Source organism: Carlito syrichta, unplaced genomic scaffold, assembly GCF_000164805.1.
Source record: "Carlito syrichta isolate Samal-C Ts95f unplaced genomic scaffold, Tarsius_syrichta-2.0.1 Scaffold315921, whole genome shotgun sequence".
Lineage (NCBI taxonomy): Eukaryota > Metazoa > Chordata > Mammalia > Primates > Tarsiidae > Carlito > Carlito syrichta.
This window is the reverse complement of record NW_007260017.1, coordinates 319,373-334,783: the sequence shown is the minus strand read 5'-3', so window position 1 is coordinate 334,783 and position 15,411 is coordinate 319,373. Positions and strand designations below refer to the sequence as shown.

The window sequence follows — 15,411 nt, the reverse complement described above, 5'->3', positions numbered from 1 at the left end:
ATAAAGCCAACCCTAATCACCACTATAGTGGAGTAGAAGTATCATAATTTAGTTAAATATACCATTCTCCCATTGCTTACTACTCAGTATGGTTCCAGCTTTTCATTACTACAGTCAATGCTATAATGAACATCTGGGTGCAAATAGCTGTCCTTCCATCTGAAGTATTTACTTAAATCACTTCTAGGTATAGAATAATTGGGTCAAGGAGTTTGCAAAATGTTTTGGCTTTTTCTGCATATTGTTAAATTACTCTTCCAGATGATTGCAGAAGGAGGCCGTCAGCAAAGCAAGAAAGTATATCTGAGCCGGGCTCGGTGGCTCAGCCTGTAATCCCGCGCCTTGGGAAGCTGAGGTGAGTGGATTGCCTGAGCACGCGGGTTCGAGACCCGCCTGGGCAACTTGGCGAGACCTCATCTCTACAACAAATCAAAAATTAGCCGGGCGTGGTAGCGCATGCCTGTAGTTCTGGCTACTTGGAAGGCTGAGGCAGAAGGATCACCGAAGCCCAGCAGGTCGAAGCTGCAGTGGCCAGGAGCAGCCACTGCACTCCAGTCTGGGCGATGGAGTGAGACTCCATCTCAAAAAAAAAAAAAAAAGACAGTATATCTGTTTTATTTTGCCTTCACAGATTTCGTATTATTTAAATAAAAATTTGCTTAGTTGGTAAAGTGCTAACCTATTATTTTAATTTGCAGTTCTCTTCATCAAAGTGAGACTGAACATTTCTATATGTATGGAAACCACATGTCATTTAATGACAAGGATACGTTCTGAGAAATGCATCATTAAATGAGTTTGTTGTTGTGTGAACATCCTAGAGTGTACAACACAAACTGAGATGGTAGAGCCTGCTACATACCTAAGCTAAGGGTATGGCCTATTACTACAAGGCTACAAATCTGTACAACATGTCACTGTACTGAATACTATAGGGAACTACAACATAATGGTAACTTTGGGGGTATCTAAAAATACATAAATAAACCAGGTTCGGTGGCTCAGCCTGTAATCCCGCGCCTTGGGAGGCTGAGGTGAGTGGATTGCCTGAGCCCGCGGGTTCGAGACCCGCCTGTGCAACTTGGTGAGACCTCATCTCTACAATAAATCAAAAACTAGCCGGGCGTGGTAGTGCACACCTGTAGTACAGGCTACTTGGAAGGCTGAGGCTGAAGGATCGCCAGAGCCCAGCAGGTCAAGGCTGAGGTGGCCGGGAACAGCTACTCCAGTCTGGGTGACGGAGTGAGACTCCAACTCAAAAAATAAAAAATAAAAATAATAATAATAAAAATGCATAAATATATAAATATTATTTTATTTTATAAAAATATGTAAATATAGAAAGGTACACTAAACAAATGATCTTACGGGACCACTGTAATATATGAAGTCCAGCAATGACTAAAAAAAAATTGTTATGTAGCAATGACTACATATTTTTGTTTTTTCCAGTTAATCGTATCTTATGAAATGTCTCTTTGGGTGACTCTACTAATAAATAGTTTAAATAGCAAATTCAAATTAGTTGTTTTCTAATATCATAAAACTTAAGTTATGTTAGACCTGTAATAGAATATTTGCAAAATCTGAGCAAATTGATTGTATAATGTAGTCAATGACAGTCTGTTAAATTTTTTAAAATTGTTTCTTGACAAAGAACAAATTTCTCATTAACTTGAAATATGATCACACATGAGTACCTTAAAATCAAATATAGTCATAGCTAACATCAGAGGGAGTTCAGTAGACATTACACAAGAAAATATATCCAATTTTTTTCTGCATCTTTGAAATGACACTGGAGAAAATGTACAGTGAGATTATGAATGCTGTATTTAATACTTCTAGGGAGGAAAAGTAGAAATCAGAGCTTAAAATATATATCCATACTTTAACCTCTCAGTAACCTGGAAAAAAATATAAAAATGATGATTAGATGAGAAACAGTTGTGGAACACCCACAGATGCCTGTACAGAGCTTGTTCTCATTGTTATATTTGCCTCCTGTCAGCATGAGAATTAGACAGCCCTGCTCCAAAACCCAGCTCTGCTACTTCTAATCTGAGTGTTCTTGAACCAGTTACCTAATCTCTCTGTGCCTCAGTGTCCTCACTGGTACATGGTAATACCTCTCTCACAGGATGATTGTGAGGATCAAACTGAGATTGCATCAGTAAAGAATCTGGCACATGCACATGCTCAAATATGTTAGTCCTGTTCTTCATCTAGAGCAGTGGTTTTCAATCAGGGATGATTTTGCTCCCCAGTGGATACTTGGTAATATCAAGAGGCATTTTTGGTTGTGACAACTTGATAGTGGTGCTGGCATCTCATGGGTAGAGGCCAGCGGTGCTACTAAACATGTTACAACACCCAGAACAACTCCTGAGAACAAAGAATTTTCTTCTCCAAAGTGCTGTATGAGCCAAGCTTGAAAAATCCTTATCTAGATAAATCTAACTTCATAACATATCTTTGCTCAGAGTCTGCTCTGTGTTGAATTATATTGTAATTTCTGGAAATATGTCAAAATATAAGGCCTTGCCATTAGTCAAATAGTGTAACTATTGTTTTTAACAGTCTGAAACTCGGGGATAGGAGAGGGTGAGGGAAGTACAGAGAACATACCTTTTTTCAGTTTAGATTAGCAATCCTACTCTGCAGATCAAAAGAACACAGAGCACTTCGGACATCCTTTGACTGCCTGCGTGCTAGTGGAGCAATCCAGAGTCAACTTCCCAGAATTTGTCATCCCTTAATTTAGCCTGGTTTTAAAAAAAATGAACTGGACATTCCTCAACACTTGAAGTGTTGACCTGTGCGCTGACAAATGCTGGGGCCATGGAGGTTCTGCCCTTTCCCACAGAGTGAGCCTATGCCAGAACAGCTCTCACTTCTGATCTTCAGAATCTTTCCTCCCTCAGTCCTAGGAATTTCCCGTTCTTAACTGTGGGGGAAAGAGAAGTCAGTTCTGCCCACTGACTATGGCTGGTGACTCCTGGGAGAAAAGGCCTTTGAGTCAGAAGTCCTGGGTTTGAGTCCTGGCTCTGCTCCTTCCTTCGTGAGGGGCCTGGGGAAAGTCTTTTGACATTTCTAGCCTCCATCTTCTTTTTTGTAGCATGAAAGAAAGAACCCCTCATGAGGTTTATGTGAACATTAGCTGCTTGGTGTTTTGCAAGCATAAATCATAATTCCCCTCTCTTTTGCTTATTGAGTCCTGTCTGTCTGGCCAAGCTCAGAATCTGCCAGAAAATTACCATTGTGTGACCTTAACTTGACAGCTAGAGGCAGGTGGATTCACACTTCAGAGCACCTACTGTATATCCATTCTGAATTCATCACATTATGCCCACTGTTTAAAACACAAGTCTAGAAAAACACTCTAAGGGCAGCCAAGGGGCTGAGAGTGCTGAATGCCTGGGAACCTACTTACTGCCTCCTCCACTGCCTGTGCCTGTCTCCAGTCAGGTAGGGAGTTTGGCTTTGAACACACTCCCTTCTCAAGGTTATAACTTTTGTTTAGAAAGAAAGCCCACACCAAGCATCTGCAATGGAATATAATTTGGAGTTATGACTTCTGTCAGATCAGAAGTTTACTAGAAACATTTCATAAAATAGTAGGAACCCCAGTGGGGCTAATTTTATGGATTTTCTTCTGTGCAATTAGTTTCTAAAAGAAATCATGGACTCTATAATTGAAACTTTTGTGTAGTATTGTATAGCAATGGTGAGTAACCCTGTCAGTGGACCATCAGAGAGGACAGCAATAGCAAGTATTGGGCTCCCTGCCTGTGGAGGAGAAGATCCAAGTAGCCATGACCCCACTCCCTCAGGGGAAAGGGCACCCTACTGCACATGGTCCAGAAATGTTTCTTTCTCTAAGGGAAAAGGTACAGACATTGTACACAAACATGAATTTTAAAGTGAAATTTGGAATAAAATAAATACATGCTTGGAGAGCACTTTCACTTCTTGCCACATCTTATAACTGATTCTACTAAGGTAAGTCCTGCGTTCCAGAGAGCAGCTGAAAAGTTGAGAGAACGGCCACTACACATTTCAAACATTTACTTATGCAGGTGTGTGGGAGTAGCCTGGGTCCAACCTTATCTAGCTGTGGGAAAAAGAAAAAGAAAACACAATTCTTACTTTTCATATCCTATCAGGCATCCAGAGCTGGAGGGCAGAGGGAAACACCAACACTTGTGTGTTCTCTGAGGTAGGTTCCTCTAAACCAACTCAAAAAGAGTCAGAGAATTGGTGACCAAATAAAGGATTCTTCTTATCGTTGTCTGAGAACATGCTTTTCTGGATCTAGAAGCTCCTGTCAGAGGCCCAGTTTACTCCAACATCATGTATGCTGAAAATAGGGTCTCTCCTGTCACAAGGAGGAAATCTGCACTTATTCTAACAGAAAAGTCATTGTGGTTTCTTCAGAATCAAACATTGCTTCAGGGTGCAACAGAGGGTCCAGGATTGGAGGCCACGTTAACTGTGGGACTATCTCACAGGTGTATAAATGCATGTGATAGCACTGATCCATTCTCTGAACCTCTTTTCTGCTGTCTTGTCTTTCAGTCAGCAGAGTTCTGGGGTTCAAGAGAGGTCAGATAGTGGCAAGAACTGGAATCTGAGGTTGTAAGAATTTTAATTTAGTGAGTGTATCTTCTAAGTAGATCAACATTTCTAGTGAGATATGGAGGACTTGAAAACACACACACACACACACACACACACACACCCCTCCCACAATCCCAACTCCAAATCCCCATCATAAAATTGATTGATAATCTGCTTGTTTTTAAACTTGTGCTTCCCAAGCTATCTGTGGTAAGAGGCCAGTTTTTCTTTCTTTCCTTCTTTCTTTCTCTTTCCTCACATCCTCTCTCCTTTTCTCCCTCCCTCTCTCCTTTCCCTCCTTCCTTCTTTTCTTCTCCCCCTCTTTTGCTCCCTTCCTCTCTCCTTTTCTTCCTCCTTCCTTTTCTTTTTCTTCCTTCCTTCCTAATATCCAATCTGTTGTGAACTATTAGTTTTCTCAAACATAATAAAAGTAAATGACTGGCAACATGAAATTTAAAAAATAAATGAAATAGAGATGCTAATTTTACTATTAATTCAGCAGACAAATTTGCATTTCAATAAGTAGAACCAGAGCAAACATAAGTTAGGGAAAAATAAGACACTTGCACAAACTGAACACATTCATGAAAAATGTCCATGCAGAGGATGACTAAAATTATGCTTATCTCATTATAGACCAGTGATAAATTTCAGACTGGCAAACCATACTTTAAATAGCCCTGCTCTAAACCCTTGAGCTCCAAAGTGGAATAAACTGGACGATGGTTGATGGACAGGAAAGAAATATTGCATATATTTGTTTGTTTTTATCTTAATATGTATTCATTCTCATGTATGTTTTACAATGGAGATATAGTATGGCATATATTGTTGCGTATTATTGTATGTAATTTATAAGCAAGTAAATGTAAATATATAGAGGAAGGAAGGCTGATTTTTTTAACAATCAAAAATGTTTGGGGATAAACCTTCTAGACACACTGTGGAAGTAGTGAGGATATTTTGGTAAGTGAGTTAGGGGAACAGTGCACCTCACTCTCACTGTTATTGGTCAAGCAGTTGAAGACAACAGAAGCTTAAGAAAAAAATCTTAAACATATTGAAGGGGCAAGATTAGGAGGTTTCTGGAGTCCTGGTTTGGGCTAGGTTTTTCTTGGAATGACTATATGATTAGAAACTTTTCCTCCACTGTTAACACAACTGCCTGCTCCATTGTTGGAGCCATCATGAGACAGTAGAAGTACTAGACTCCCTTGTTCATGTGGTCTCAGGCAATGGAATTACTTTAGATGATCGACTCACAGCACAGAGTGGTGTGTACGTAGTGTCATTAACACTTCTTACTACAGTGGGGTAAATACTTTCAGTCAGGTTGAATTGGATACTTAAAGATCATAGCTCTGGCCAAATTTCTGAAAGTGGCATCTTCAGAAAGCCTACTGGCTGGACTTTCTGGGTTTAAATTTCTAATTCTCAGACATTTTTGGCCGCCTTCCCTCAGTAGAGAATCCCCTCTGCATTCTGCTCCACAAATCTTAATGATCCTCCTCATATTTGGGGTAAGCATTCGGTTTTTCTTTAAAATTGTTCAAGCCTTTTTTAAAACATGTCTGCAAGGCTCCCAACCGGATTGTGCTAACCCAACACCAAGAGGCTATAAATTGATCCAGCCAGAAACTGGAATCAGCTTAACCCAAGTCGATTCCCAATTGCCAGTGCTAAGTAAATAACTCTAGTTGCTCAGTTGGCCACTGCTCTGCCACTAGGATCCCTTCCAAGGACTAGATGGACTCAGAGCAGGTAGCCAGTCACTCCAGCTCTGTAATGGAATACAACCAGCCTATTCCATTATGAACACTGCTTGTTCACAAGTTTTGATTGGAAGTATCGATGAAAAGAAGTCTCGATGGAAGAGAAACGTAAACAAATGTAAACCCCTAAGAGCCAGTCCTTCAAGATGAATCCTAAATGGGTAATTGGGCATAAATTTAAATAGAGCCAAGTAGCCATTTGTTGTCTAAGGGTCACAAACGTACTCTGGGTTCCCCACAAACCCTTTTATATTTGAGACTTTTGGTGCTCACCTAATCCAACCAATCAGAGCTCACCTGCCTTGACCAATCAAGACTCATCTGTATTAACCAATCTGTATTGACCAGTCACAATAAAGAGAGTGTCGATCCTTTATATGCACAAATAAACTGGATTGGGATCTTGAATGAGTACTTATGCTGTAAAATCTGAACCTTCTCTTTATTCTCTGAAATACATCTTCATTTCACAGTGCGAGATACATCTCCCTCCTTTGCAAACTGCTCACTAGAATAAAATTTTTTCCTCTAAGTGCCTTTTTAGAGGAAATGTGTTCATGGTATCAATACAACATATAACTAAAGAAAAACTATTAGCATATATTTATTACTTCTTAATTTACATACATACCAACCAAATAAACTTTTATATACTCATTATACAAACTATTGCACTACTCGAGTACAATAGATTCTCTGACAACAACACAAGCCACAGAGTCTCATGATATTTCTGTAAAGGAAGATGATCTCACCCCCACTCTCCCCCAAAGAGTGGCAGTGATGATAAGACACAATAATGTGTAATGATGAGAGATCTGTATAATGTAAAGAATTACATCTCAGTCAACTACCAAAGGCAGTGCTCAATTCCTTAACCTCCCTCTTACTTGGTATTTCAGAGGAATCTCACCAATGGCCAGAATATACTCCTCAGCACAAGTTCTGTCTTAGGCTTTCTGAGGGCTCTCACTTGTCTGGTTTTCTTCCTACTTTAATGGCCACTTTCTTGTCTCCTTTTGTTTCCACCTTCTCTATCAGGGCTCTAAATGTCAGCATATCCTCAGGCTTGACAACCGGGTCTACCTTTTTGTGTGCAGTCATTGTCTCTAGGTTATCCCACATACAGGTTGATAATCCTACAATGTTTATCTCTCACTAGGACTTCTGTACTGTGTATGACTTGTATGTTTACCTGTCTACAGGATGCTTCTTGAGATCCTAACAAGCATCTTCGATTTAATGTGGATAAAACCCCACCCCATCTTCCTACCTGGCAAAACTTCCAGTCTCAGCAATGAACACACTTTTAGTTACTAAAGTCAAAATCTAGGTTCCATCCTTGATTCTTTTCTTTCCTGCACAGACCACAATCTCCCTGCCTTATCTGGTCAACCCCACTTCCAGAACGCATCTGAATCTGTCTAGTTCTCACCATCACCTCTGACTCTATCCTAGCCCACACTACCAGTATGTAGCAGTTGAACTTCGAAACAGCCTCTGTCCTGGTCTTCAAGCCTTCACTCTTGCCTTCCTGGAGTCCTTTATCTAGAAGGTGGTCAGAAGGATAGTTATAAAGCATTGATCAGGCAAGTCACCGTTCTCTTAAAAAAAAAATCCAGTGGTTTAGATTATAAGCAGAATTGAATTCAAACCAAGCTCTTATGATGACCTGTATACTGTACATGATCTAGCCCTCAAACACAAACATTATCTCTCACTGACAGAAACCAGTTACCTGCCCTCCTTTCTCCCACTAAGGAGTACTGAGCTCACTCTCATCTTGATTATTTCCCTTTTATTTATTTATTTATTTTTGGTTAGGATATTCCCTGGTTTTAATATAGTCCCCTTTCTCATCACTGAAGTCTCAACACAATGTTATCCACTGACCTCCAGGTACAAGAGCTCTTCTGAACACTATTGTGTTATCCTATTTATGTTCCTCATAGTACATCAGTACCTGGAATTATCCTATCTCTGTAAATATTGCTATTCATCGCCCCCCTATTCATTTCCTCTCTAAATTAGTCACAGAGGGTCTGACAATGTTGGTCACTGTCCTCTGTCCCAGAACGTATAAAAGTGCCTACAAATCTTAATTTATTGTCTGACTGATACTTGAAAGCAGAGATTCTTAACCTGGGGTCTGTCAATTTACTTAGAAAAAAATTACATCTTAATTTCCATAACCTCTGAATGACATTTACATTTATTTCCATTATAAATGTAGAAAGCAAACTACTGTAGTGATAGTTACAAGGACTTTGATATCAATTAAAAGATCATGGCTATTTTCTTCTGCCATTACAATTGTGAACTGAGAAAGAGCTAGTCCTTCAAAAGTGGGTGAATTGGGAGGCTAATAAATAAACAATAAATAAAATATCTTAGAAAGGGAGAATTGAAAAGCAATAAAAAAGTATTCTAGGGAATCTAAAATAAGCACACATATACAGTTTGAGGTTGCCATATCAATATCAGAAAGTGAATTAAAAGTAAAAATCAGTAAATGAAAAAGACTGATGAACTTATAAAATCAAAAATAAATTTGCAGTAAAAACATACTCGTCAGAATCTCTCTGAAATTATAACTTAAGAATACAATACTAACTGCAGTTAGTATTCAATAAGTGCTTGGACATAAAAAAGAGAAATGAATAGAAATAACAGTAATGGAAAACTTTGTTATAATTTTCAGTATTTAATTCATCAAATATATAGAAGCAAATAAGATTTATGGGGTCTGAATAAAGTAATGTGATTGTCCCCACTGTGCCCATTTCTGTACAAAGGAAACAGATGATACACTTTTGCTAAGGTCTACGGGACATTTTCTTGTACTGTAATGGGCGAGGGGTTAAAAAAAACACTGGAATTTATTTATTAAAAAATTGTGTATTTATTCTTATATGTTGAAACTTCAGTCGCCTTCAAAGTACTCTCTGTTTAATGCAAAACGTTTATCAAGATGCTTTTTCCACTGCTCAAAACAGCTTTTTAGTGCTTCTGCCATTTTTTGTTTTTCCTCTTCCATGTTGACAGAATGTTCCCTTCAAGGACTTTCTTCATTCGAGAAGACAAACAACAAAAAAAGTCGTTCTGGGTGAGAGTGAATGAATAGGGAGGGTGGGTCATGGTTTTCTTGTCATTTTTGGTCAAAAACTGCTGATCATTCAGTGTGGTTTGGGCAGGTGCGCTCATAAATCACCCATTGTGAAGTGGGCAAATGTGTTGAATCTCCAAAAACATATTTAACTGAAGCCAAATACAGAATGCAGTCTCTCACAACAACACTACCTTGGTATACTGATGCTGATGGGCTCCTAGAACATATACCTAGCAGGGGAAGCCTTTACTACAAGGACTCGTCCTCCAAAAAATAATTCTGTTTTTTTAGGAGGGATCCTCTTTGGATTCTTATTCATAAGGACAATCTCAATAATTTCGACATTAAAAATACTCAGATAGGGCTTTTTAGTTTTAAATTGTTGGTTCTTTTCCATTCACTTAAATAAAACTTATTAATGAAGGCTGTATTGCTAAATATGTTTAATTTCAGATCCAGATTTCTGTCATTGCTAAATCAGCAGACTTGAGTATGCATGCGTCTTGGCATATTTTTGTGTGTACACTGTTACGGAAATTCTTAATCCTTGCAATACCAGGTACAATTAATAATGACCCAATTTAATTTTTTAGTGATACCATCAAATTTTCCTCCAAAAATTATTTGGATCATTTCTATCATTAAAGTTGCCAACTGGCTATTTTTTTATTATGGTGAAATTTTTTATTTATTAATGGATTATCTGGAAAACTTACTGCATTCCTGTAATCTCCCTGTAGTTTTTTAGTTAACCTGCTTAGATTTTCTATGTAGAGTCATATCATCCACTCACCATCATAATTTTACCTTCTTACCAATGTGTATTTTTTCATTTCCTTCTCTCTCATCCCTTTCCTCTTATGTGAAAACTTCATTGCTTATTGCACAGATAAAATGCTAATCTACATATTAACTCATCACATAAAGCCCACCTTCTCTGTGCCACTGTGGATAAGCTCTAGGTTTCTATCCAAGGCCAATTCCTGCACTAGTGCTTGGATTCCGTCCTCTCTGGATTATTCAATCCTTTCATTCTATACTTGTGCTTTCTCTACTACATTGTGAAACCTCATCTCATTGGTGGCTTATACTGTCAATTTACATGCTATTAAATCTATTTCTGAAACAAACAAACCCTCCTTGATAATACATCCCTCTATAGATACCACACCATTTCTTTGCTCTTCTTTAGAGGAATGTCTCTCCTGGTGCATCCTTTCTCTCTCTCTCTCTCTCTCTCTCTCTCTCTCTCTCTCTCTCTCTCTCTCTCTCTCTCTCTCTCTCTCTCTCTCTCTCTCGATAAAACACAGACTCAAAAAATATTTGGTTCAATGAGTTATTATTATAAGGTAAATGTTTTTAATCACTTAACTTGGACATGAAAAAGAGAATATTTCCAGAACCCAGAAGTTCTCCATGAGGTACCTCCCTCCCCTTGAAAGTAATGACTACCCTGACATTTATAATAATGTCTTTTATGTATTTCTTTATAGACTTATCACCCACATGTATATCTTTATAGTGTTTAGTCTCACCCATACTTAAAAATTTTGTATATCTTTTAGTTCCTTTTTAACCTGGAGAGTCCACTTCTATTTTTTTATTATATGCGATTTATCTATTGAATAACCTAAGACCTTTGACCTATAAAATTTCCCACGGTTTAGCTTTATTGATTAACACTTTGGATTGAATTCAACATATTCTCTGTTTTCTGTGTTTCTTGCAAAATGGTAGCTGTATCCAGAAGCGCCCTCAGATTCAGTTTGATTTTCTTTGCAAGAGATTAATGTTCTTTCACGATGTGTTCTTCTCGAGGCCATATACAATATCTTCATGCTTCTCTTTTTGTGATTTTAATGGCCATTGATGTTTGACACCTAGATCCCTTAATTCATTGGGGATTACAAAATAGGGATATTTCAAATCTATAAATTCTTAATTATAAATTAGTTGACATTATTCTCCAAAAAGACATTTCTCCTACTACCTATTTACTACTGATACAATTCATATAAGACACAGCATTAGTGCTTTGAACATACTTTAATGGACCCTTAGTCTTCATCATTCATTTAAAAATCATTTAAGTCAGGGTCCTCTTGAAGGTCCCTCTTGCCTAACCCATTAGTAAATTATTAGATCTTATATGATTTAAGCTTTTTATAGCACTTGCCCAAGGTACTCACTTCCACCTTTTTTTTTTTACTTCTTTGAGGCACACTTTCCAACTGTACTTTTTACTTCAGTGAAGTCCCTTCACAGTCTCCCTTATAAAATTTCCTTTCTTCTCCTCACATTTTAATTTTAGAAACTCATCTTTCCAAACTTATATTTCCAGATCCAACATCCACCCAGATTTCCAGAGTCATTTTTATCAAGATGTCTAAATTTTCCACTCTAACATGGTCTTCTCCAAATCTGCACCCTTTAATCTTCCCCATCTGAGGGGTCATCCTTAACTCCTTTCTCTCCTGCAACCCCAGTTTCAAAATTTTGCTTAACCTGAATGCTTCTCACCTTCAGAGGCGTGTGTGTTTTTCTTCTTTAGCCCAGTCTTGAATTTCTGCTTTAGCAAATTTAAGGTAGAAAATTAGGCCTAGCATACTAATGGTAATCATCAGAAAGAAGACTTTAAACCAACCAGATTCTGGATCCTGAGGAATTAAAATTCAAAGAAATTGTAAATTATTTGGTTTGTGTTTTGTAACACTGAAAATAGCATATTAAAAATACTATAGACTCAACACAGGTCACAACAAAACATACTTATGAATAGACACACACACACACACACACACACACACACACACACACATACACAAAAGCCATCATTTCACTCTACAAATAACTACTTTTAATTTTCTATTATATATGTGTTATCTAAAATTCTATATTAATTAAATACTAAGCCTAATATATCAGTTTCTTGTAGTTCATAATTAATTATTCTTTTTTAAATTCTGTTATATTATTTCAATATTTTCAGCTTCTTTTCAAGGTATTTATGCAGCAAAAATGTCATTGTATCATTTAAGCCTATATATATAAATTGGTAGATAGAGGAAAAAAAGTATGATTTTTGCATTTTAATTGGCAAATTTAACATATTTTCATCTACTCTAAGTATTATTTTGCTATGCTGTATTACCCTTATATTATTTCATATTTTCCATTACAATTTTTTTTTAATTTTTGAATGATGTAGAGAGATTGACTTTTCTTCTGTTTGTTTAAAAGTTATCAATATTGCTCTTTTGGTGTTTATTCTCCATATCTATACTCAATGCTATCAAAATAGAAAGATATAGCTATAGAGATTTTAAAATACATATATAAACATATCTATTTATAGTAGATACATATTTAACAATATACATAAGTAAAAAGTAGATACTCGTAGAAAGATAGATAGATGTATACATTTTATCAACATTGATCTTTTCCATAATAGACCTAATATCTGTCAGATTCTCATTTCCTTTTTGTCCGCTCTCCTCTATCTTCATCCCCATTGTCATGTAAAGAGTTCCTATTTTCGCATTTCACAAAAACTTTTAATTATTGAGTATTTTGAATGCTATTTCTTTTTTATTTATTTTATATTTGATTTTGTTTATGATAAAACTATAATTAAGATTATTGATACTCTTATTTTTCATTTTCCAGTTCTATTTCTTGTTTTTTCAAAAATAATCTCTCTCAATTATTTTCTCATAAAATGTTAGACATTATGTGACCTTGTATGCTTGAAAAAATTTTTTATGCCACTTTCTTCTCGCATCCCTGACTGTTAATGACTTTGAACAATGCCATGAGAAGGTTGTCAGAAAATGAAGATGCTCGTTTAATTTGAATTCCAGAGAAACAATAAGTGTTTATGTGTCATATAAGTATGTGATATGCATTTACTAATAAAACAAAGTTTTGTATTTATACCAAGACATTATTCTTTGTTTTTCCAAAAATTCAAATTTAGCCAGGCATTCTTCACCTTATATTTTGCTATCTGGCAGCCTCCTGCCATGTACATATTTTGTACATGTTTCCTGGTGTAGATACATTCATCTATGTTAGAGTGTAGTTACTGAGCAATAAAGAAGGAATAACTTAATCTTTAATAGTTAATACTTATTCTCAGAAGTGTTAACTAATCATCATTTCCACCACCTGTAATCAGTTTTCCTTTGGACACACTATTGCTTATCTTTGGTTTTATAACTAGTAGGTATGTAGTGCAAGAAAGTTGTGATTTTTAGTTTGTCTTTTACTACATTTATTTGCTATAATGACTTCACCTTACAAAGTGCCTACTTACATCTTTTTTTCTATTTTTTTTTCTTATTGAGTCATAGTGCCTCTATATTTTTACTAAAAACCCTTGGTTAGTTATATGTGTTCCAAGAATCTTTTTGAATTCAATGACTATGTATCCCATTAAAGGTTTTTTGGGGTTTTTTGAGTTGGATTCTCACTCTCAGACTGGAGTTCAGTGGCAAACTCATGGTCACCCAGACTGGAGTTCAGTGGCATACTCACGGTCACCCCAGCATCTACCTGCTGGACTCTGGCGATCCTTCCACTTCAGCCTTCCAAGTAGCCGGAACTACAAGTGCGCGCCTCCATGACCAGCTAATTTTTTATTTATTGTAGAGACAAGGGTCTCACCAAATTTCCTGGGCTGACCTCAAACCCACAGGCTCAGGTAATCCTCTTGCCTCGGCCTCCCAAAGTGCTGGGATTACAGACTGAGCCACCAAGCCCGGTCTGAGGTATCTTCTAAAGAGCAGAAGTTCTTAATTGTAATGCCTTTGTCTTGATCTTTATGTTAGTACTTTTATGGCCCTCTTTAAGAAGTAATTTCCTGTCAAGTCATGAAAATATCTGTACTATATTCTAGAAACGCTATATTTCGCTTACAATTTTTAGATGCACAATCTACCTCTAATTTTTTTTTAAATATTGTGAGATAAGTCAAATTTTTTATTCTTCATTATGAAATTCCTTTAACACAATACCACTTAATGATAGGCCCAACCTCTCTCCACTGTTCTGCAGTGCCACCTTTGTCATAAATCAATAGTCCATGTATGTGGAGTCCTTCTACACTCTTTCTTTAGTTCTACTGCTGTTTATCTACTTGTGGCAATGCCTTATGGTATCGATTTTCACAGCTTTGTAATATACCCTAATATTAATTAGAGCAAAATTTCAGCTTCAAGATTCTCTTGGTTATTCTTGGCCTTTTGTGAGCACATGTCGATTGCATAAGGTCCTTTTTAATTTTCACAAGAATAATTTAGAATTTTGATTGGAATTTCATTGAATCTTTAGGGCATTTAGGAGAATGAGAAGATATTTTACAATTTTGAATTATTTTTAGTACATGAAAATGGCATCTTTCCCCATTTTCTCAATTTCTCTCAAATTTGTCTATGATGTTCATTACGGGAATCATATAAATCACTCTGTAAGTTTATTATTAGGTATTGATTTTGATTATGGTATTATAAATAGTATCCTTGATAAAAATTTTTATTATTATACTTTCTGTTAAGGTATTTGGAAAACAATTTATATTTACATATTTATACTATATCTTACATCATTCCAAATTAATTTAAATAATTTATAAGTAGACTTCTGATTTTCTTTGTATACCACCAGAAAAAATGCTAATTGTGTTTGTTTCTCATTTTTATTTTTCATATTTTTGCATCTTATTTCTAGAGCACAATACAAAGTTTAATGTAAATAAATAGTGACAGAAGGCATCTTTTCCGTGTTCCCAACTTCAGAAAGAAATGTTCCATGTTGTACATTATATATGAAATTTGCTGGAGGAATTTTGTAGATACTCTTATGTACCATCAAAAATCAGTCAATTTCCAATTCAGCCTTCTTTGTTGT

The 15,411-nt window shown here is 36.5% G+C and overlaps 1 protein-coding gene across 1 annotated transcript in view; it reads right to left on the bottom strand.

Annotated features, from left to right (window-relative positions):
• Positions 1-12,023: 12,023 nt before the first annotated feature.
• SLC17A1 (solute carrier family 17 member 1) overlaps positions 12,024-15,411 on the bottom strand; it is a 36,511-nt gene continuing 33,123 nt past the window's right edge. Inside the window, exon 11 of the mRNA XM_008073509.1 lies at positions 12,024-12,158. Coding sequence (XP_008071700.1) covers positions 12,024-12,158 — 135 coding nt within the window. The remainder of the gene's footprint in view (positions 12,159-15,411) is intronic.